Raw genomic sequence first — 24,429 nt, 5'->3', positions numbered from 1 at the left:
CACGGATCAAGGGTGCCAAGGGTGATGCAGCAACATGAAGAATCCACAGGCTAAGACGCTTCACCCTGGAAGCACTGCAAATCAAGGACATGGACCCCTTTGAGACAGCAGTACAAGAATTAAATCATTACTAACTGCAAAATAAAACTGACACTGTCAAAAATGGTAAGCGTATTAAACAAAATGCATATAAGTGAAGAAATTCTCAGGGCTGCAGAAACTCAGAACCACGCAGACAAATGAAGGCTTTCTCAGCGAAGCTGAAGCATATTTATGGTCCTACTGTACTTGGGACTATAGTGCCATTGAAAAGTGGAAACCCAGCTGTCACCTAAGACAGGAAGGGAATTCTGCAAATTTGGCAGCAATCCTTCAGCTGTGTCCTTAATACCCCGCTTGTAGTCTGCGACGGTGTGACGTTGCTCCAGAGCTCATAGAAGTTGCAGAGAGAGCTCCAAGAAGAATCAAAATTGAATAAACTCCTTGTATAGAATGGATTCTGGAAAATACCTCAGGATTTCACATCTTTCCCTAAATCCCTGCCCTCAATATTCCTCACTGGCTACCATATTTACTCACCCATCTTCAAACCCTCAGTCATCCTACCTCTTCCTTTCCCCTTACTTTCAACTCCTATTAGCGACCAACTCCAACAGATTCCACTTCTTTATCGGAAATCCGCTCCTTTCTTTGCTCATAAGGCTAGTGTCCTGGTTCAGGTACTCACTGCCTCACACTATTCAATAATCTGACCTCCCAGTTTCTAGAATTTTTCTAATTCATTTTATGACCACTGTAAAATTCATCCTGCTAAAGCACAGTATAAATCATAGCAATCCCCCTTTCAAACCACCTTTAATTATCCCTCGTGGTTCTAGTCCACATACACACCCCTCAGCCTGGCATTCAAGACCCCAGTAATCTCCAGGCTCTGCTCCCATAGCTCCTCAATGTCTACACTATTACCCACACATGTCTATACGATGACATGTGGTGCACCTACCCTGTTGCTTCTTTCAACTTCTCTTTACATCTGGATTTCACCATGTACACAAACCAATCTATTCAAATCTTATCTATTTTCTAGGGTCCACATCAAGCGGTGCTTCCTCAAAGAAACATTTCTTCATCTCCCCAACTAATGATATCTCCTGCTTCCCTGAACCTACCACATTTTCCTGGGCATCTATTATGACCTCCTTTCTATTCTACTTACCTATCCTATCTACTATATAATTTTAATTTAGTAAATATTTATTAAGACTTGACTGGGAGGATGCCTGGGTGGTTCAGTCGGTTAAGTGTCCGACTTTGGCTCAGGTCATGATCTCAGTTTGTGGGTTTGAGCCCCGCATCGGGCTCTGTGCTGACAGCTCAGAGCCTGCAGCCTGCTTCAGATTCTGTCTCTGTCTCTCTCTCTGCCCCTCCCCGACTTGTGCTCTGTCTCTCTGTCTCTAAAATAAATAAACATTAAAAATTTTTGGAAAAAAAAAAGACTTTACTGGGGCACCTGAGTGGCTCAGTCAGTTAAGCGTCTGACTTCAGCTTATTCAAGCCCCCCATCCAGCCCTGTGCTGACAGCTCAGAGATTGCAGCTTACTTCTGATTCTGGGTCTCCCTTTCTCTCTGCCCCTCCCCTACTCATGCTCTGTCTCTGTCTGTCAAAAATAAATAAATGTTAAAAAAAAAAGACTTGACTATGTGCCAGGCATTGCATTAGCTATCGTGAATACAGGGATGAATAAAAAAAGCAATGACCCTTCAAATTACAGAGAGGAATTGCAAACCGGGATTGCCACGGAATATTTAGTGTACCACATGGTAGGTAGCTAGAACAATTGTTCTATTACGGTGCTTGAAAATACCTGATAAACAAAGTGCCATTCAATTAAGATGTTTTATTTATTTATATTTTTTACTTAAGTTTCTTTATTTTGAGAGAAAGAGAGAGAGAGAGAGAGCGCGCACACATAATTGGAGGAGGGGCAGAGAAGGAGAGAGAATCCTAAGCAGGCTCTGCACTGTCAGCACAGAGCCCCACATGGGGCTGGATCTCACAAACTGTGAGATTATGACCTAAGCCAAGATCAAGAGTCAGACACTTAACCGACTGAGCCACCTGGGTGTCCCTAAGATGCTTTATTTAAAAACCATAATTCTGGGGCACCCGGGTGGCTCAGTTGATTGAGAGTCCAACTTTGGCTCAGGTCACAATCTCATGGTTGGTAAATTCAAGCCCCACATCGGGCTCACTGCTGTCAGCGCGGAGCATGCTTCAGATCGTCTGTCGCCTTCTCTGCCCCTTCCCTGCTTGTGCTCTCTCTCTCAAAAATAAATAAATCTTTAAAAAAACATAATTCTATTAATAAAAAAGGTAATTTTAAATGAAAAATTTGAAGAATCATATAGTGTAATCTTTAAGACCATAATTAAAGACCTGTATATAATTGAAGCAAAGTATTAGAAATACCAAATCTTTCTGCCGAACTATTTTAGAGCAACAATTTCTATTTTTTTGAAGACATAAATTTATTTGTTTAATAAAATAAATGAAAGAAAATATGGAAAGAAAGAAAATCAGATTTTGGTGTCAACGGGACTTCAAATGAATGAATATAATTAATTTGAATAAATAGGTAAATGAATGAACAAATGAATGAAAAAAGACTACTGGTTTCGTTTTTTGACAGGTTTTGGACCTAGCATTTTAGATTGTCAGTAAAATCCTTGGGAGACAAAATAGATAAGGATAATTATAGTCAAAAAGAGAATACAACTATGAGATGAGCTGTGTTAAATTATCACCAAGAAGAAAACAAGACAAGCTTTCTCTAGGGCCCATATCCTTGACTCAACCACAAGTAAAGAAACCCTGGCATTTAAAAAGATGGGAAAGTTCTTACCATACGTACCAATTTTAAGTAAGTGTGCAAATTACTACATTCAGTAATCCTGTTACATCTCAGCTTGAAATATCCCTACCATTCCCAGCAGTTGTCCAATGTTCCATCCATGTTCCTCTCCTCATCCTGCTACCCCATCTCAATGATTCCCCACTTACCTCGTAAGCATCTTTGATGTTTAAGGGCTCACCAAATGCTGCCACGTGTCCCACAATGCCTTTGTTCCATTCTAAGCGGATACAGTTATTTGAAGCTTCTTCCAGTGTTGAACCTTCTGCAACATCAAACAGGCGGCTGATAAGAAACTTGTCATTGGAGCTGTCCTCACAGACAAGGAACAGGGAATAGCGATCGGCAGAGATAAGTCCATGAATATGCAAGAAAATCTTGTGACATAAGGCTGTGACATCCAAATGACTAGAGATATCTTTCACTAATTCCAAGAGTCTTGAGCACTGGTCCCCTTCATCATTATCAAACCTTGGGGGGGTTAGAGGCATCTGTTCCTTCTTTTCTGAGTCAGAGAGGAAGCTCACGGTTCCCTCAGAATCCTTGACAACAATGGGTCTAAGAGGCCGGTCAAATTCGGAGGCAGAGATTTTCCTGGTTGGTGTTCCAGGTGCACTGCTATCTGCACGGGGACTCTGCTGCGAGGGGCAAGAGCAAGATTCTGTGTGGCTTCTGATACCTTCTTTGCACACAGGGATGGTGTGGACTCTCTCAGCAAACCAGGCATTGACCATTTCTCTGCAGAACAGAATGCAGACATATTAAATATTTAAGAAAGAAAGGTGCTATCCCTGAAAACTGCTAAAAATTCTCTCACAGCAAACTGATCAGATAGTAATTCAATTTTTCACAGAAAATAGAAATAAGGTGGTTTGTTTAAGACAGTTTCATTTTGAAAAGCTGTAGAGAACAATTGGCACAATGAACATTTTAATAAAGTCTGATGCCTATATACATAGATTTTCAGATATCTGATTTATAACGCATCAAGCTTCAAGTCTGCTTCTCTCAAAAGCAGTTTGTGTTAGAGTAAAAGACACTAAATTTGACAAAGTCTGAGGAAAACATAAGTACAAAAATCAGTTCGCTGTTTAAAACATAACTTGTTCTGAAGTGAAACATTTTAAAATTTAAAACAAATATTTAACTAAATTTGGCTAGCTAATATGTCTAATTTTAGATAATTTTATCCATATTGCTATATACAGATTAGATTTAGAAGGGAAAAACATAAATAATTTGACCTGCTTTGTAGAAAAATTATAGACTTCTGTAAATATTATCCAAATAATGCTTGTTCATCAATGGTAAAAATGATCTCTTCTTCTAGATTATCTACTTCTGGTATAAAGGAAGAAAATTAAAAAGTATGCAATACCTAATTTTAAAAATTCTGCCCATGAAAATTTAAATTATTTGTTTTTAATGTACCTTTCTGTGAAAGAAACCTATTTGAGCTAAAGGCTTCACAGTGGGCGATTTGTTTTTAAACAAACTTCAGATCACACTATACATCCAAATGATTGTTCAATTCAAATGATTCCCCTTGGCAAAACGTAATCTTATACCAATTGATAGTGCCATTACTTTAGACATTTTTGGAGCTTTTCTTTTGAAACTTAGCTTCTAAGAAAATTTATAAGATAAATAAGAATATTAATTTTCTCGGGGCGCCTGGGTGGCGCAGTCGGTTAAGCGTCCGACTTCAGCCAGGTCACGATCTCGCGGTCCGTGAGTTCGAGCCCCGCGTCAGGCTCTGGGCTGATGGCTCAGAGCCTGGAGCCTGTTTCCGATTCTGTGTCTCCCTCTCTCTCTGCCCCTCCCCCGTTCATGCTCTGTCTCTCTCTGTCCCAAAAATAAATAAACGTTGAAAAAAAAAAAAAAAAAAAAAAGAATATTAATTTTCTCTAAAAGTTAGATCTTGCTTTTCACTAAGCCCTCTTCTCAAAACTAACAAATAGAAGAAAAACCAACAAAATAAAACCAAACCAAACAAAACCTTAAAGTAACAACTAACTTAATATCTCTTACGCATAAGACTTTCTTTTCCCAAACTCAAATTCCCTGTCAAAAGACAAAAACTTACTACCTCTGAGGATATTTAAAAGAATTTTCCATAATAAAAACAATGCAATCCCTACTCTACAATGACGTATTATTTTCACTAAAAGGCCAGGACAAAAAAAAAGTTTGACAATGCACGATTTTGGAGAGTGTCGGTATATACTCTTCATTCTTCTTGGCAGTTGAAAGATTGTTACCACCACCTCCTTGGAAGGTAAATAGGCAATATCTAACAAATTTTAAAATGCATTTATCCTTTGTTCCAGAGATTTTACACAAAAGAAGTACCAGCATATTCACTATGGCAATGTTTGTTACAGCAAAGATAATAAGCTACCTATATCACCACTGGAAGGCTGTTTAAATACATAATGGTACATTTATATAATGGATTACTAGGCAGACATTGAAAAATGGTCATATGTACCGCTGTGAATAATCTCCACAATTTATTAAGTGAAAAAAGAAGGATACGGAGGGAAAAAGAAAAGGTTGCCTTATTTCTGAATCTGTGTTGTTTTTCATTTATCAGATATTGCCTTAATTACTTTATTTTGAACAACAATGTATTATTTGGTAAATATACATTATTGTAAAACATGCCAGTCTAGAATGCAATGGGTAAGAGAAATAATAACACAGATATTACTAGGATGACCTCAGAATTTCAAGTGTTGGATACTATTATAAAAGCCTTTCAAAGATCCCTTTAGGAAGAAACACTTACATAACCCCCCAGAACTGCAGTAGTTGTGCCAAAGAAACTGATGTCAAAAATGCATGTGAAGCTGTCAAAAATGTACAGGAAGCTTTTGAATAAAATTGTTTTGTAAAATGTAGATAAAAAAAGCACTATGTCTAAATTAACATATTTTATGTGATTTAAAAATATGCACAGGTAACTTAAATTGTTAAATCAATATAAAAATAGGCATTTGAATTATTTCAGCTACCAACTTAAAACTTAGTACAATTTATTTCTTACCTTCTCATTGGAAAATGGTGATCAACTTTTTTTTTAATTCAAAATACTGACTTGACAACTCGAGGTGGACATCTAAACAGACAACTTACAATGGGTGAAAACAGAATTCCTAATGCCCTACCTGTTGTGTTGCTCCAATCTCACTCCCTGCCAGTTTTCCTCATATTAATAAAGAACACCATCACCTCCCTAGTTACTCAAACCAACATCTAGGAATTTGTCAAAATTTCTGTTTCCTTCAAATCTCACATCCAGGCCACGTCCTGCCAATGTGACTCCCAAATTTTGTATCCCAATCTGTTCATTTCTATCTCCTGCATTACACCCTGGTCCAAGTTCCACCACCTCTCACTATGGACTATGATCACCTGCACCTAACTGGTCTTTCTATATTATACTTGCCCCCTTTCAAATCCATTCTCTCCATAGCAGCCTGAGCAATCTTTGAACAAAGTATATCTTAACATCTTAATTATCCTACTTGGCTTCTCAGTGAATAGAGAATAAAAGCCAAGCTCTTTTAATCCCCTACCTGGCCTCTCTGGGGCTCCTCAAGCAACCAAGCTCTAACTGCCCCCAGTCTGGAATGCTCTCCCGGCACCTACATCTGGCTGATCACTCAGACAGTTCTTCACTGATCTGCCACCTAAAGTGGCATCTGATACATGATGTTCTCACCTCACAGCACCTGAATTCTTATTATCGGATATTTTTCTTGTTTATTAATCTGTTGTTTTGTTGTCTGTCTCCTCCGACCAGATGTAAATTTCATGAGGACTACTTGTCTAACTTGTTCCTGTACTCGGAAAATGCCTGTTACATACTCTGTCCTCAATAAATCCCCTATACTTGGAAAATGCCCGTCTCATAGTGTGTCTACAATAAATAATTCTTTTTTTTTTAATTTTTTTTCCACGTTTTTTATTTATTTTTGGGACAGAGAGAGACAGAGCATGAACGGGGGAGGGGCAGAGAGAGAGGGAGACACAGAATCGGAAACAGGCTCCAGGCTCTGAGCCATCAGCCCAGAGCCCGACACGGGGCTCGAACTCCCGGACCGCGAGATCGTGACCTGGCTGACGTCAGACGCTTAACCGACTGCGCCACCCAGGCGCCCCCTACAATAAATAATTCTTGAGTGCAGTGAATGAATCAATAAATGAGGCTCCTAAATTAACTACATCAAGAGAGACAACAGTCTTTTGAATATCTGAATGCTTGTATATTCGTTACAGAAAATCAACATTGTGGTTTAACTATCAATATTTATTATCTCTTGGATATAAGCCTCATAACTGATCATGGTTAAGTTATCCTCATATACCCTGCAGGGCTTATGATATGTCTCATATAGAGTCAGCGCTTAAAAATTCTTTATTCGTATGCTTTTTAATACTACATTTTTCACACGTGTTTTATTTCTAGTTATTTTCTTGGAGAGATGAACGCAATATTAAATTATACAGGAAAAGCAGATCCAGTATATTCACTCATTCAATCAACAATTTTTATTAACCACAAGTGATGGGGAAGGGGTTTCTCATGACCACATTATTGATTATCTGAGTCCCTGTAGTTATATGCTTAGGTAGGAAAACATATCATATCATATCATAACATCAAAACACTCACTTAAGAACCAACCACAAAGAAAATTAAATCATTCCTCACACCTCTCTCTCTTCAGACATCCCTTAAAGTTCTGCAGTGCATGACCAATGTGGCTATATGAAGTGGGCCTTTCCTCTTAAAAGCATCTATCCTCTCCCAATGATTTTTTAATATTTCAGTTTATACAAATACAAATCACCTGCAAATCAAAATGATAATTCTTTAAAATTTTTTTAAATGTTTATTTTTGAGAGAGACAGAGCACGAGGGGCGGGGGCAGAGAGAGAGGGAGACATAGAATCCGAAGCAGGCTCCAGGCTCTGAGCTGTCAGCACACAGCCCAACGCAGGGCACATACTCACAAACCGAACCGTGAGATGATGACCTGAGCCAGAGTCAGATGCTTAACCGACAGAGCCACCAAGTGCCCCCCAAATTAAAATTCTTACATAAGATACAGAATTTCTACAAGTAGATCAAAGTAATGTTGGAGAACCATTACAATATTATACAAAGCCACTGACAGTTAAGGGCTATGCCCAATTAAAGACCAACTAACAAATAAAGAATCAATAAGGGGAATGATATAACAGATACTTGAAAAGAGAAATTTATTTAAATAATTATATTCAAGATTAAGAAAGGTCCTTGGAGGGTTCCTGAGTGGCTCAGTCAGTTAAGCGTCCAACTTTGGCTCAGGTCATCATCTCGCAGTCTGTTAGTTCAAGCCCCATGTCAGGCTCTGTGCTGACAGCTCAGAGCCTGGAACTTGCTTCTGATTCTGATTCTGTTTCTCCCTCTCTCTCTCTCTCTGCCCTTCTCCCCACCTCTCTCTCTCTCACTCTCCTTCTCTCTCCCCGCCCAAAAAATAAACATTAAAAAAAAAGAAACGTCCTTGGAAAAAATGATGAAACCTTCACGGTTTCAAAAAGTGTTTTTTTGAAAAAAAAAGTCTATATTCCTGTTGTAAAAGTCAAGCATGAAAAAGTGAAGTTAATTGGCTGTGAAGTAGTTTTGTCAAAAATTGTTCATTCTAAAATTTAGCATGGAATTTTCATTATAATCTACATTTTATTAAATCTAAGATTAATTTACTTTTATAATCTGTGGTTCCATATTCAAGATAAAGTTCCAATCAAAACCTTTTCACTGATTTATTTCCCCATTTTAATTGGATCCATGTTTACATGTCCTTTTTTTTATAGAATGAATTATTCTCATAAGGTAAAGATCTGAGTGTGTCAGGCACTATTCCAGCTAGGCCGGGCACCAGAGATATAGTAATGAACAACCCTAGACATATCATTCAGTGACCACTCCTGCAAAATTGAAGTTTATATGGTGTTCAGGAGTTTATTTCTGTACATAGTGGATTTTGCTGTTCTATAAAGTTGAATGCAAATGCATAAAATGAATAAAGATGGAAAAGATGCCTGTAAATATGTCAGATATAAGGGTAAAAAGTACCAGATGGAATTCAAGAAACCTAGATGGTACTTCTGACTGGGCAAATCACTTCTGTGGCCTACGATAGAATCTCTGTGTTCATGTCTCTTCTTTGATTTTATAAGATTTTGAAAGTATTTATATGAAACATAATGAAAAGAAAAGGGCAACAGTTTATTTAAACCTGGTGAGACAGGCTTTAACAATCTTACTTTCTAAATTATGAAGCTAAATTAAAAGGCTGAACCAAAGACATTCTATTTGGTGGCAAAATCTAGAGTCAAATCCAGGTCTCCTTTTCCAAGTCTTATGGCCAGTAAGAAGAAAAAAGTTCCCAGAACATCAATGCTTATCATGAAGGAAACACTCCCTAACTTCTAGCTGCATTTGAAAGTCAAACTCAAATTCACACATACAGGCACAGAGAGAATAAGATTGGAGTGCCTGGGTGGCTCAGTCGGTTAGGTTTCCAACTCTCGATTTTGACTCAGGTCATGATCTCATGGTTCGTGAGTTTGCGTCCCTAATCGGGCTCTGTGCTGACAGTGTGGAACCTGTTTAGAATTCTCTCTCTCCCTCTTTCTCTGTCCTTCCCTGGCTTGTGCACACATGCACACTCTCTCTCTCAAAACAAATAAACTTAAAAAAAAATCACTTACGATAACACATTCTTTAACTTAATTTTTTATACTCAGATCATAAAAGGATGGCATATTAAGCCACTGAAGCAAAAACTGTCTCAAATGACTCAGAGAATAAAGATTCTTAAGGATAGTGTCCTGAAAAATATCTGCCTGAATCCCATGTCTGTTTCTCTGAAACCAGGTCATGTTTTATAAATCTAAAACAGTGCACTGAAAAACCGTATAATGAATGTGTTCAAGGCAAGAGTCATTCTTACGGTTGCTAGATTTAGCAAATAAAAATACAGAACACCCAGTTAAAATTGAGTTTCAGATAAACAATGAATAATTTTTTAGTATAAGTAGTATCTGAAATTCAAATTTAATTGAGTATCCTGTAGTTTATGTGGTCACGCCAGTCCTCTATATTCTTTTTCCCCAACTGAAATTGTTGGCAAATAGACAACAAAGAAAAGGTGGGTTCTATACAGCATACTGATGAGCTCCAGACTATCAAATTACTAACACTAATTTTATCATCAAAAGAACACAGAGGACGACCGCACTGTGATCCTGCGTATAATAACTGAACCTTTTGAAAGCTTAGAGATAAATAATTAGTAGTATAAAATTCCTCTTTAAACTAAGTTCTTTCAGTTTACTCTCAAAACCACACCATGTATTTTTCATAGAGAAAAAACAAATTATAATTGACTCATAAAACAGAGACTGACTAGTTGCTAAAAATTCTTGGGACTATGAAGCATAAAGGGGCTATGTTTTTAGGAGACTTGAGTTCTAACCTAAGCACTTGTTACTAATGAGTTTTATGACCAGTGACAAACAATTTTCTTCCTCTGAGTTTCAATTTTATCTTCTATAAACCAGGGGAAACACCACCTGTTCTGATTACTTTATGTGAAGTGCAAGGTGCTGTCTTCAGCAAGGTATGAAGTCAAGAATAGCAAACGGGCAATCAGAAGGTAATGCTAGTTCCAGCTATAAGACTACACAGATATGATGCCAAACCAGTCAAAACTTCTCTGGAATTCAAGTTTTTCAGGTGTAAACATGGGCAGCTGTATTAACAAGCCACTAAGACCCCCTACAAAGTCTGACTTTATCAACAGGTCAACAGGTTATCATTAGGTCAGTCAACTCACTTAATGTCTTTTTGCCCCTCAGCTTCCTCTTCTTTTAAACAGGAGAACGACCTCATGACTCCTTCACTCACCACACAAGGCTGATACATAAGTCAAATTAGAAAATGCTTGTAGGAGCATTCCAAAATCTCTTCCATATATTTAAGATTTTGCTATCTCCTGAACCCTTCATACTTATTCCAATGGAGACACAGGGTTTGGGCTAAGGAGAAGTAGCTGTTCATTTCTTCATAAAGTTCCCCCAAGAGAATCAGAAAATGGATGAGGAGAGAAAGGTGTTTCTGGTGTACAACACCACAGGCTAAGTGGGCTAACTGGGGTCTGGAAACAGGCTGGCTACTGGCATCCTGACGACTGCTTGAAGTCCTCAAGTCCTTGGCCAAAGCAGATACTGCAGAATGCCATTCTTTATAGAATCCCATGAAGTTCCTCCTCCTCCCCAAGAATAAGAGTTACATCATAATTCTATGCAAGTTGCATCCTAACCATCTGAGCACAAAGGAAAGAGACACAAGTTCCACAAGTATTTTTACCCCGTGCTACAAGCACTAAAAACTTAGAGACTTTGCTGTCATGGATAAGCATGTCCTTGCCAACTGCCTGGCAAACCTGGGAGCACTTAAAAGCAGGACAGCCCTCTTAGAGTCTTTTGGTTGATTTCACTTTACAAGGCTGTTAATGAAAGCTAACAGGGCCCAGAAACTTGAAGTAAAGCCATAGCCCAGGGAAATGCAGTGAAAATTGGTGCCAAGAGTTTATAGTTGATGATAAGATCCTGATGTTTAACATCCCATCCAAATCATTCCCTCTCTCCTTACCAAAATCTGTTATCCTCCAGTCACTTATTGACACAAAAAATTTCTTACTTCATAAATGAATTGTATTATAGACCATTTTTAAATGGGTAGATTAAATTTAGTTTTGTGTTTGTTTTTAATTTTTACAATATGTCTTAAAATAAGTAGATCCTGGAGGGTACCAAAATCAACATTGGGAGCTATTCCTCTCAGGTAACACAATGTGAACACCATCTGTGGTTTCAAACTTGTATACATCATAGATGCTGTTGAGGCGCACAGAGGGACCCTTTCCCTCACTGTGCATGTAAAGAGCCCAAATGACTGATATTAATTAGATAATAGGAAATAAAGCCAAATGGCAGCTGCCAAAAACTTGCCAAGAGTTGTCATACATGTGCCCTGAATTTTAAATTTCAAACCTTTTTAAATAATGAATTCAATCAGAAGTTTACGGTCTCCATATCCTACTTTAGGGAAGACTCTTACAGCCCAAACTGCTCATGCAATGGCAATTTGATATAAAAAATCAGTGTCATGAAGAATATTGTTTAATGCATTCTGATTTCACTGGGGTTCTTTACAATACTGCCAGCACCACACCCTTCAAAATGGTGTTACAAAGTAGGTGGAGCACCCTACAAAATTAAATGAGTTCATGCACTCAAAAGGCCAGGAAGCCAGGTTCCAGCAGCTGCAGCAGGAAAAGGCTGAGCTGCATATTTCCAGTGTTGAACATTTTGCATTTTTAGTAATACACAGAGGGATGACCAAATTAATTTGTGAATGATAAAAAAAAAGATAAAAAAAATTCAGGGTGGGGGGGAAGCATAGAAGATGAATGGTCATTTTTTTATGATAGTTGTAACAGTTTATTTCCTCAAAATTATACACATGGCAGAACCCTGTGTACTTCTGTTTTTTTAAGTAGATAAAAGTATACTATTAAAATGATAGACTCAACTAAGTTAATGATTTAACTTAATGTTTCAAATCTAGTAATACCTTTTTTATAGATATTTAAATAGGTTTAAGTTTATATATTAGGCACACCTCATCTTCTTTATAAAAATATTACAAGTTGATTAGCAATCCTCATTGAAAAAATGAAAGGTAACTTAAGGCATATACTCTGTTAGGAATCAAAACTTTCCTCCTTTTTCAATTTCTCATTTTCACACAAGATTATTATAGACCTATGACAGAAAAGAAAACTACAATTTATAGCTTATGTTCTAGAAATTTTCCACTCATCTAGACATGCCACAGCTTCTTCCAAATACCTTCTATCTAAAAGTATTAAATAGGAAATGCAAAACGTACTCACAGGACAGACAGATGTAAACTCTTGTAGAGATTTCAAATATGGTTAGCAAAAGACACACACACACACACACACACACACACACACACACACACACACATGCCTATGTCCATAAGGGCTCCATGCAGCAATATATTTACTTTCCACCAAAGTTGAAGTGCTCACTCATCTTACAAAATGAATCTTGAAAAAGACAGAAATGCTTTAAAATGCACATTTAATATTCCAGATGTCTTGAAAGGGAAAATGATTAAAATATTCTGTCTGGGTTTTATAGAATATTTCTTGGCATCTAGAAACCTAAGGGGAAAAAAAAGGAAAATTTACGAGGCAAAGTAAAATTGTGATATAAACACAGTAATTCTCATGAGTTAAAAATACAATTAGATGAAACCTAATTGTAGAGCAACTAGTTCAATGCATTTTGTACTCTTGCCTAAAAAAATGTTCCAAAGGATGAAAATTATTTGAAAATATATTGTATTTAGGGTATTTGTGTTCTAATACTAAAAATATAATTGTGATGGCCTAGTACCTAAATATTCAGCCACTCTATTTTAAAATGTCATTGGAGAGTTCCCACTTTTTAATACTCTAAAATTATAGATGGAAACTAAACCCACTTGGGCAAAGTCTCTAAGCAAATCATTTAGTAATGCGTATGCACATTAAGGGGCCCTAGGAGAAACTTTAACCTCTTCCTGAGTTAGATTCCACATGATATTAAATCTATGAGCCTTTGCCTTGCTTCCTTTAACACTGACACTAAACTTCAGGAAAGCCTGGTGGGGAAGGGCCCTAAGTGGGACAGACTTGAGCTTCAACCCCACAGCTATTTCTTTCTAAGGGTGAAACTTTAGGTATATTATTCACTCCCTCAATAAAATGAATGAAGATAATGACATAACCTTTCTCAGGTTGTTCAGAAAATTAAAGGAAATAATGCATATAAAGTGACAGCATAGAGTCTGGGACATACAAATGTTATGTTTAATACAGTGTTTAATACACAATAATTATTATTTTTAAGTTAATCAAACATTATTAAATAATGGAGTACATCTTCAAAAGTGGTTTTTTTTTTTTTTTGGAAAAACAATTTATTCAGTGGGCTTGTACAGAGTAACTAGATGTTAGCCATTGCTTCTTCTGAAGCTCCTAGTTTTAAAACACTAATATCTCTACAGAAACACATGAAAAAAAATTAAGTTGCTTGAATGTTAGTATTTTCTCAAATTATAACTGAAAAAACATAAGACTCCCTAGACAAATAACTACACTTACATATGATGTAATTTTATGAATAACATATAAACATAAAGAACTTAACAGTTGAGAAAAATAATTGCAAGAACATAGTTTGTTTCTCCATTACTACTTAAAAAAAACTTTTTTTGCAAAAATAAGTTAGAGATTTGGGGATGATTCTTTTTGAAAAAATTGAAAGATAAAATAAAACTGACAACACATGTGAGAAAACATAACTAATTACCTATAATGAAAATTATAGCATTATTTCATAGTAACCATAATTCTAAACTGGAGAATGGTTTTAATACTAGACCAAAAAAATGCTTTAACACTCTGCTAGAGATTTGGGGACTAAAGTTGGTCTGTTTTAGCTCCTACCCAAGGGGCTCACTTGAGGAAAGTCTGGAAGGCTGAAGCCTGGGCCTCAAGCACAGCTACGCAGCAAGTCCTTGAGCAGTGTAACATTTGGGGAGATTTGCAGGGTGCCTCAAACAAAACAGGGTAAAAAACTGCAGGCCCCGAATGATCCAGAAAAAACAATGCATTCCCATGCTTTTAAGTTTACTATTAAAACATCATCCCTTTTCTTTCTCTCCAGTGCTTTTTTTATTTCGTAGGTCATGTGAATTAATCACTTTAAAACCAGAATTACAAAGAGTGTACTAATTTCCTGTCTGGAAAGCGATGGTTGATAACTTATATGGAAATCTGCTAAAATTATCCGTAGGAAAAACACAAAAGTAACTCACATAAAGTATAATGTTAGATATTTTTCCTGCTCTTTGATCCTGATTTTATACAGTTTTAGTTACACTGTTTGCATAATTTGACCTGGATCCACTACTCATTTCTGGAAAGTACTTAAAGAAGGAAACTATTCAATCTGAGAATCTGATAATCTGCTCTCCTTGTGAAAATAAAGAATGCTTAGGGTTGAAAGAGCTTTTTCAGCTCATTAATGAATTTTTCTGCCTTGATTCCTCCCCACCCCACCTCCACTCCCACTTTAAAACCCAGGGTTATTAACCTGAGCCAGTCCCAAAGCTGGGGACAACCCACCCCGGGAGGTCTGGACTCCCGGTCCAATTACCTTTCCAGTAGCACAACAATCCACAAATGGCTCTGTCCAAATCATTAATATTCATGTAAAATATAAGGACATTTTTTAAGATTTTATTTATTCTTGAGCGAGAGAGACAGAGCATGGGCAGGGGAGGAGCAGAGCGAGAGAGGGACACAGAATCCAAAGCAGGCTCCAGGCTCTGAGCTGCAGCACAGAGCCCGATATAGGGCTCAAACTCACAAGCTGTGAGATCATGACCTGAGCCCAAGTCGGACTCGGACACTCAACCAACTGAGGCACCCAGGCACCCCAAGGACTCTTAAAGTCTATAAAAATCGCTGTTTTATTGTTCTAATTCCCACTTACCAGAATAAAGAAATGACTATCAAAGTTTGTGATTACATGATTCTCAAGGTAAACTACTGAAATTCACTCTCCAAAAGGGAAGGAAATATGCAGCATTTGGAACTGTGGGTCACAATGATGGGAGTGCTCCTGGCATTTAGTTTCTGGGGTCCAGGGATGTTAAATAACCTGCAATTTGCTGAACAGCCTCTCACAACAACAAAAAAAGGTCACCACTGAATGCCAGTAGCATCCCTTTTGAGAAGCACTGGCTCGGATGAAGAAAAGATGAATATACCATAATAATAGGCTGTTAAATGAAACTGGGGAGATTTGAAGCACCTCCAAGTGACATCCTCACATGATGTCTACTGTGATGTTACCGTGATCAGTTCTCTTGGATCTGGTATGAAAAGGAAATGAACGCTCTGCCTGAAGTTACTTAGTATTTCCAAGTTTTCTCCAGCTATGAAAACATCTGAGAAGTTGACTGGGACCAAATATAAATAAAATGCAGAGTCGCTTCATATGGTTTCACATTCACATTTGATGGAGAGTTAAAAGAAACAGGTTTTGTAATTTTCCATGCATTTGCAATCACATGTATGAAAAACGTTCCTTAAAGGAAAACCTACTTACATCTGAAAGAACACATCATAACTGACATCTATGCTGTAAATATGTAAATTGATTTGTTTTGCATATGGGAAAGACTGCACTAGATTGCCATTTTTCAATCTGAGGTATGAGAAGGCCTGAGAATCCAAAACAAGTACGTTTTAAAGATCTGTCATTTTTCTATGAAAATGTTCTAATTTTGTGTTTTCACACTGATGACAATTAAAACCCCTAAAAAAGGTGAAAGAAGTACACTTTAAAATACTGGGATGACCACCTTCAAACCAAGTACTAGCCTACAATTTTAACACTCAGATTTATATCTGTGTTTACAACCATACGAACAGCTCAATGGTTCTAGGATAAAGAAAAAAATAAAAAACAGACAAATTTAATCTGCAAGTGTGCTTTCAAACCAAGCAAAAAACAAAAACAAAAACAAAAACACAAAAGCTATGCTATAGCAATAAAAGTTTCATGACTGTTCGGACCCAGTGGGAGAAGTGAATCATCATTAGGGCAACTGTAGCAAAGGTGAACTGACCTCACCAAACTCTTTATTGAGCAGTGAGGGCCATATGCAGTCTGCAAGGGTGATGTAATAAATACTGTCAATCTGCATCTGGCTGGAGTTTTACCATTCTTATTCATAGTTAGCTTATAAATTTATTTTGGTATTACAATTGGAAAAATGCTGAAATTATGATTAAATTATACCTACTCTTAGGAATCCCATATTTAACCAACATTAAATACAAGGAAGTCCAACACTAGGTATGGTAGATACCTAGAATTTCTGGCTATGCCTATATCACTTTCTTTTAGGAATTCCCTCTCCTTCAATGGCATATCACATTATGGGTTACCTGCCCCAAGAAAGTAGTTGGACGACCCTATTCTTCTGGATACACTGACTGGACCAGAGCAGGCACATGACTCAAGCAAGGCCAGAGAAAGTTTGAGAGGACTGACACAGATGACTCGGTAGTTCTCTAACATCAGGATTTTAAGACCCACAGAAAGTTGCCATGAAAACGCTTCCAGCACATAAAGAAAGCATACAGAATAAAGCCAACACAGCACAGGGCCAAAAAATGCATGGAAGGATGGGATGGATAGATAGATGGATGGATGGGCTGAAGGAAGGACAAACAGATTAAATAGATTTACATACAAACAGAATCCCGACAGTATTTGATCAGATGAATTTCACAGACAAATCTATTTCCAGGCACTTAATTATGTAAGACAATTTTGTATAAATTCATGTAAGGTTACTTATGACCAAAAGTTTTCTAACTAACATACCACAGATCAATAAGAATATCTTTCTTATCAGGAGAACATTACTTAAGTTTGAGAAACACTGGATTAAAGATTTTTTCTAAATCTAAAGTTCAAAAATCCTGCGTGTGTGTATGTGTGTGTGTTTTAATTATTTCATCAGCTTAAAGAGTCAGGATTTTTTTCTCTTCTTTCAACCTCAGCATAGGTATTCAACGGATAGTAGAAATAATGATTGTTATTTTTTTTATAAATTATCACTAAGGATATATTTGATGGAGATCTTTTTTTCTCCCAAGTTTAGATTTAATAAAATTATTCACAGAAGGTAATTTGCTGATTTTAGAATTCAGAATCAAGGGGAAAGTCTTGAAGGATACAGAAGCTAACAATGGCACATAACACTTTAAAAAGCATGCTTAGTACAAACTATAAACCAGAGAAATAAATAAATATCTTTAAAAGCTTTTTAATTATTTTATTTGTTTAATGTTTTTATTTATTTATTTTTGAGAGAGAGGGGAACGGGGGCAGACAGAGAGGGAGAGAGAGAGAATCCCAGGCAGGCTCCACGCTGTCAGTGCAGAGCCTGATACGGGGCTAGATCTCACAAATTGTGAGATCATGACCTGAGTCAAAATCAAGAATTGGATGCTTAACCAGCTGAGTGTCCCAAGTGTCTCAAAAAGCTTTTTAGAATACTTATCAAAATGATTCTTAAAAACCTAACACTCAGTTAGCTTTACCTGCCTGAAACATTTGGTTGGCCATAAGTATAAATTCCCACCAGTTAGAGAAAATGAATACAACATTTACATCATGAAAAAATATATATAATTCCAAACAAAATGAGAATACCAAGTCAGTAAATAAGATTACAGAGCTAAGTTTCAGATGAATGACTCATGTGGAAAGACTTTCTTCAATTTTTATGCCTAGGTATATAGCTCCCAGGCACTTTTTGCTGAGAACCTGATATAACAGATATTTCCAAGACCACAACAGATATTTCCAGCCGTAAACACTGGTCAATGGAATCTACATCTGTCCAGCTAAACGAATTTCATAGGAAGTCCTGCAAAGTCAGTAGCTAGTCTGCATCCTAAATTCAGAAATTAGTCATTTTTCAACCCTCCACTATCAATCAACTCAGTGATTTATTTAATTGCCCTTAAGTCTTTACCAAAGGCTTTCATCCTAGGAAGAGGTTTTTATCCTACAATCAACTCTGAGAACAAAGAGCAAATCTAACTGAACCTAACAGTTATAGGTTTAATAAATTATTAATGTGAAAAATGTTTTGGGAATAAACTAATAAACATCAACCAGTTCTGTGTAACCTTTTCAACGACGGAAGAAATCTTTCCTGAGCATTATTAAAATGCACTGGGAAGTTCAAAGTTCTAAGTTAATTTGTGTTTTCAAATTTAAAGGAAAGGAAACATATTACTAAGACACATTCCCTGTAATCAGATAAGGATGAAACTTTACCTGTACAACTTGAAAGCCAGTTTCAGATATTTTAAATATTTAAATACTTAGGTGGAATTACTTAAAAAGAAAATTTTGTTGCACAACATACTCAAAATGTTAAATATTGCACGTCTTGAGATGTTGAAAACATGATCCTAGGAAAATACAGATCTGAAAAAAAGCTACTGAATTGTACTATATGCCTATTTCAGATTTTGTTAGCTAAGCAGATAGATTTATTTTGAGATACCATCTGTGACTAGTTGCCACTGCATTAATTCTACCACATTCTTAGGAACCATGACCTTGTACTGCAGGCTCTAAAATGGGTCTGATTTTGAAACCTTGAGAACACTAGAGATAGAAGGGGCCATGAGAAACATCATTTCAGGGGCTCCTACAGCTTCTTCTAGGAGAAAGGAATTCCATACATATGAGTACTCTTAGGGCACTAAAAAGCAGTTTAAAGCTGGCTATATGAACCCTGGTTATAAACAATACAAAAAGAAAAGGCCGTTACTGCATCAGATTTACCATCATAAAAATATTATAAATAATATTAAAGTCAGACTGAGTCAACAATCACAGGGTTTTATTATATTCAACACTAGCGACAGCTTAATCAAATATGCTTAACAAATCAGTTGTCTGAAAATTGAAAATTATATTCCTATATAATTACAGACACAATAATTTTTAAAAGTAGATAGCAATATTTATTTTATATCCATCATCTGATTTTAAAATAAATATCTTGCAAATAAAAATGGTAAGCTTTTAGAGATGAGAAAAAATTATGAAGAAAAAAATGTCAAGTAATTCAGCACAGCTTTGCAGTGTCAAATAAAAGGTCTATCGCAGAAAGCTACTTGGGAGTGTAAAACTTCTGTTTCTGGACTTTGATCCAGGCGATCATAAAAACTTGTCCTCACTTAGTAACTCCTATTTTCATTATATGCCAAATATTCTCAAGCTTTAGCCTAGTACAAAACAAAGCAGTAAAGTCAATCATGTTACCCCTACCATGCTAAATAAACTATAACATCACCCACAATGGCAGAGATGATTAGTAACTAATGAAAGGTAACATTATTTTAATATGCTGTCAAGAATAACAACAGCTGTTTAAGTGGCATTAGCACCCAGAAGACTTCATTTGCAAATACATGAAGATTAGAGCCCTTGATTAACACAGTATCTCAGGCGGGTAGGACTGAGGAAGTTGTCTAGAATAGTGAGGGTGGAAATTTTCCATATGTTGTACTTTTACTAGTCTCAAATTATTTTTTTATGCCAAAAGATTATGTTATGGATTGTTCAACCAACACTCTCAAATTCATATCAACAGTCTGTGATTACTAAAAAGCATCTGTGCTCCAAGCTTTTAGCTTTTAACTGGGTGCTTAGCTTTGTATTTGAAGATACAGGAAACAATCTAATACAGCGGCAGAATTGCTTTCGAGGTCAACCAAACCCATGGGTATTTAAATGAGAATTTAGGAATGCCAGAACCTTCATTCTGTTCGATGACTACTATTGAGTACAGATCATTCAGTCTGGAGATAGGATAAAGAGGCATGCATGAATGTCAAATGACAACAATCAAATCAAATAATGTAGAAACAGTTCCATTCACATGCCTGTCTACACTCACAGATGGCCAATCTAAGTGTATCCAAATTTCTTTTAAATTTTAAAACATGTTAAATGTTTCTACAGAACTGTTACATGGGTTTTCTGAATCACTGACAGTATTCACATTACACTTACAAAATGTAACAAAAGGAAAAAAGCGAAGTAATGTGAGCTTCTAGTTAAAAAAAAAAATCTTAGCTGTAAAGTTAAAATGTCTGCAAATAAATTTTTACTACAACCATAAGACTCACACTGGGTTTAGAAGTTTGGCATTTTTATAATCAACTACTGTCTAATCTCACAATCTTAAATCTCCAGTTAATATCACCAAATATAAGACCAAACAGGAACCTCTGACTACACACAAGCTCTTAGATTATATTCTTTAAACTGACAACTTTCAGCACTTCATAACTCTTAAAACTGAGGGCCTGTACTACTCTTAAACATTTTATACTTTCGTTTTCCAACTCCTATTCAACATAAGCTCTTATAAATACATAAGAATATATACACACAACACACACATATCAGAGAAAGTGGTCAGCCTATGTCAATATAAACTACAATACAAAAACTAACTTAAAAAATCTTCATATAGAGTCTCAGATGATCTAAATTTTACACAGAGCAGTGCAATTTTGAGAAATTGGGATTTTAATCTTTTGCTACTTGGGAGAAGAAGTAATGTGAAAAGAAAAGTAAATTTAATTCTTTCCATTTATTTTCCAGTAAAATGTTTTTCAAAGTTTTGGCAGGCTCGGAGTGAGGTGTTCTTACCTATGACTACTTAAAAAGAACCACTAAACAATCCCAAATTTCTGACTTTAAAGGGAGAGATGGGAAAAAAAGAAAAGGACAATTTATGTTGATTTGTAAGACAAATCACTTTTTTCTTTCAACTATTAATAATATGCCACCTCCCAAAAACACCTTGACACACTTAAAAAAAAATCAGCCCAGTTCTCCTGCTCACTCCCCGTTCAACGAGGGCAGAAAGGTGGATGAGTGCAAGGGGGAAAGGAAACGAGGGGCAGATGGCCTCGGAGTAGCAGGTGACCGCTGAAAACTGTCGGCCACAGCAATCGGCAATTCCAGATCTAGATGGCCTTAGTGCCTTACCCTACACTCGCAGAAAAGTGTGTTTTGAAAAGAAACCACTTCCTTTCCAGGGTTTATCCTCCGCTTGCTCCAGATTTAAGATTCTGAAGGAAGAAGGCCAAAATGGGAAAGCCAACTTTAAAAGGAGGGCGGAGTAATTAAACAGAAGAGGTAAGATTTGCCCTAAGCAGTAGCCTCTATCAAAAAAAAACCCGAAAGTAATGAAATCGATACAAATTCGTTAGGAAAAACAGCCTTAAAAAAAGAGTCCCTTCTAAGATACCAAAGTAATACACCGCAAGAGAATAAAGGAAAACAAAAATGTCAGACAGTCCATTTTCAATGAAGATTCCTCCGCTGCTGTGACCCGGGCTCCACCACCCCAGCACCCGGCCCCGCGCCCCCAGGGAAAGTGGGAAGGGAGGGGATGCTGAAGGAACTACCTGGTTTTGTCTCCAAAGGGCAACATATCAAACATGGGAAGTTCAAAGTGCAGACCATGCGGGCTCCGCAGACCCTGGGTTCCAGAGGCGCCGGGGGGCGACGACGTGCCCAGGTGAGACGGTGACTCCAAGCCCGCTCCCCTACCGACCCCGCCACCGCGCCGCTGCCAGCCGCCGCCCGCTCGTCCCGCGCTGCGCCGCCCCCTGGCGGGGAGCGCCCGGCACAGCGGAGACGGAGCGCGGGCGGGTGGGACCCCAGCGCCGTGCCCCGGCTGGCCGCTCCACCATCACCGCCTCGAGTGCGTCTCCCTAGCGGCCGAGGCGGCCAGCGCCGGCTGCCCGACGGCCGCTGCCTGGATGTGGCGGCGGAGGACACGGGACCCTTCTCCGAAGAGGTGCGTCCTGGAATCAGCCCGAGTCGGCTTCCCACCAACTCCTCAGGCTTTGAGGGATCCGCCCGCCACACACTCCCTTCTCCACCTCCTCCTTCCTCGGCTTCAGCCCCAATGCCTTCCCAACTGAAGGCGAGCGTTTCCCACGCGCGCCCAACTGCCCCCCGGGCGGCCGCCTCCCAAAGGACAGGCGCCCTCCTCCCAGCCCTCCGCAGCGGCCGCCCGGCGCTTGGCTCTCGACCAGAAAGAGCTGGCCTCTGGGGTCGGCTGGGGCCGCGCGGGACCCGCCAGCCCCCAGCTGTCCGCTCCCGCCGCGCCTCCCCCGCGCCCTTTGTGTGCGCGCCGCGAACCCCTCTGCGGAGCGGTTTCAGCGGCGCCGCCTTGGGAGCAGGAGAGAGTGAAAGGAAACGCGCGGGCCAAACTAAGGACTGGAAGGGGGCAAAAGGCGACAGCACTTACTCTGGGAAGATTCCGGCATGTTGCAGCCTTTGGGCTCCTCGTGGTCTCGCCCCTACCCCGGCTTCCCCGCCCCGCCAAGGGCCGGGGCGAGGGGGGACGGGGGAGGAGCGGAGCCGCTAGGACCGAGTTGGAAGTGGTGCTTCCGGAGCTGCAGGGAAGGGGCTCAAAAACTGTTTTGGTTTCGCTAAGGAGATTTAGGGGGACCAGGAGGCTAGAGAAGGGCTGGAGGAAGGCCCATGAGCGCGGGTGTGTGTAAATAATCTTGCTCTCAGGGAATACCAGGGCAGCCGAGGTGTATGTCTGGGGGGGGGGGGGGGGTCCGCATGTACATTTTTGTATTTGAACTTTGTGAGCAAGTTGGATCGAATCCCATGTTTGGGCTTTTCGACTGTACTTGCCATAAAGTCGAGGTCTCTATACCCTAACAGGACCAAGGACCTACTTAAAAAGCCAAGGGCCTGGGAACAGAGGTTGTTTAACGGTGAAGGCAGGGGAAAATTCAACAGGGGAGAGAGATGAGCCCCCAGGTCACTCTCAGCGACCCGGCTGAGTCTTGCAGGGGGTCCTCTTCTTACCTGGTGGCTTTCCTAACAAAGTAAGAGAAGGTAAAGTCCCAGTGATCATCCAGCCACGCTTCCACCGAATCCTGGTCCCGCTGCAACTGCGACCCCCCGGGGCCCGGGCTGGCCCGCTCCATGATCTGCGCCCCGAGTCTCTGCAGCTGGTTTGTGCTGTTTTCCACCCCAGCTGGGGTCCCTCCCTCGGAGGAGCAGGACTCTGCCCCGAGACCCTCCCCCTCCGCCTTGCTCCAGTCCGGCTGGCTTTCGGCGAAGCTGCTCGGGCTCCTGGCCAGCCTCTTGCCGCGCCCCTCCTCTCCCGGTCCTCACCGCTCCCAGGTGTGGCGGGTGGGGCAGGCGCTGCAGCCGCGCGTCCTCCCTGGGGTCTGGTGGAAACCGGGTCTCGCAGTGTCTCAGGTCCCCAGATTCCAAGGCGGCGGCGGAGGCAACTGGCGAGCTCTCCGGAAGCTAAGTGGCCACGGCTGGAAGGAGGCCACGCCACCGCTGGGGTGCGCTGTGTGCTGAGCGGGATCCAGGGGAGCGCGCAAAGGTGACTGTGGGTGTGTTCGCAGATGCCCCGCTGTCAGAAAGGGAGAGTCGCGATGTGTGCGCCCATCCTAAATCCCGAAAGCTGGAGCTAGGGGAAGTTTCCACGCAAAGTAAGAGGTGCTGCTACCCTGGGCACTTTTTCCTCTGGGCTGACTGAACAATGACCGTCTGGCCTCGCTTTCCTCCAACCCAGGGCTTGGGTCTGGGAGAAACCGGGATCATCGACCTTCCTCGGAGCCCAGTCAGCCCCGGGGGTTCAAAGCACCCCAGCAACCGTGCGGGTTAAGGAGAGCTGGGGCGTGCGCCACAGATTTGCGGGTCCTGGTGGGTAACT

The 24,429-nt window shown here is 39.4% G+C and overlaps 1 protein-coding gene across 6 annotated transcripts in view; it reads right to left on the bottom strand.

The window, feature by feature from the left end:
* PDE5A (phosphodiesterase 5A) overlaps window positions 1-24,048 on the bottom strand; it is a 142,647-nt gene extending 118,599 nt beyond the window's left edge. Inside the window, exons 1-2 of one of the 6 annotated variants that reach the window (XM_043569467.1) lie at window positions 23,565-24,048; window positions 3,062-3,650 (exon numbers count right to left, since the gene is read on the bottom strand). In XM_043569467.1, coding sequence (XP_043425402.1) covers window positions 3,062-3,650; window positions 23,565-23,686 — 711 coding nt within the window. In that variant the 5' untranslated portion in view covers window positions 23,687-24,048. Of the gene's footprint in view, window positions 1-3,061; window positions 3,651-22,138; window positions 22,900-22,989; window positions 23,256-23,564 lie in introns of those variants that run through there. The other 5 variants (XM_043569437.1, XM_043569486.1, XM_043569459.1 and 2 more) reach the window with 5 other exon arrangements.
* Window positions 24,049-24,429: the final 381 nt, after the last annotated feature.

The sequence above is a fragment of the Prionailurus bengalensis genome, chromosome B1 (assembly GCF_016509475.1).
Source record: "Prionailurus bengalensis isolate Pbe53 chromosome B1, Fcat_Pben_1.1_paternal_pri, whole genome shotgun sequence".
NCBI lineage: Eukaryota > Metazoa > Chordata > Mammalia > Carnivora > Felidae > Prionailurus > Prionailurus bengalensis.
Note: the sequence above shows the minus strand (reverse complement) of the source record. Positions and strands in the feature narration are given on the sequence as shown.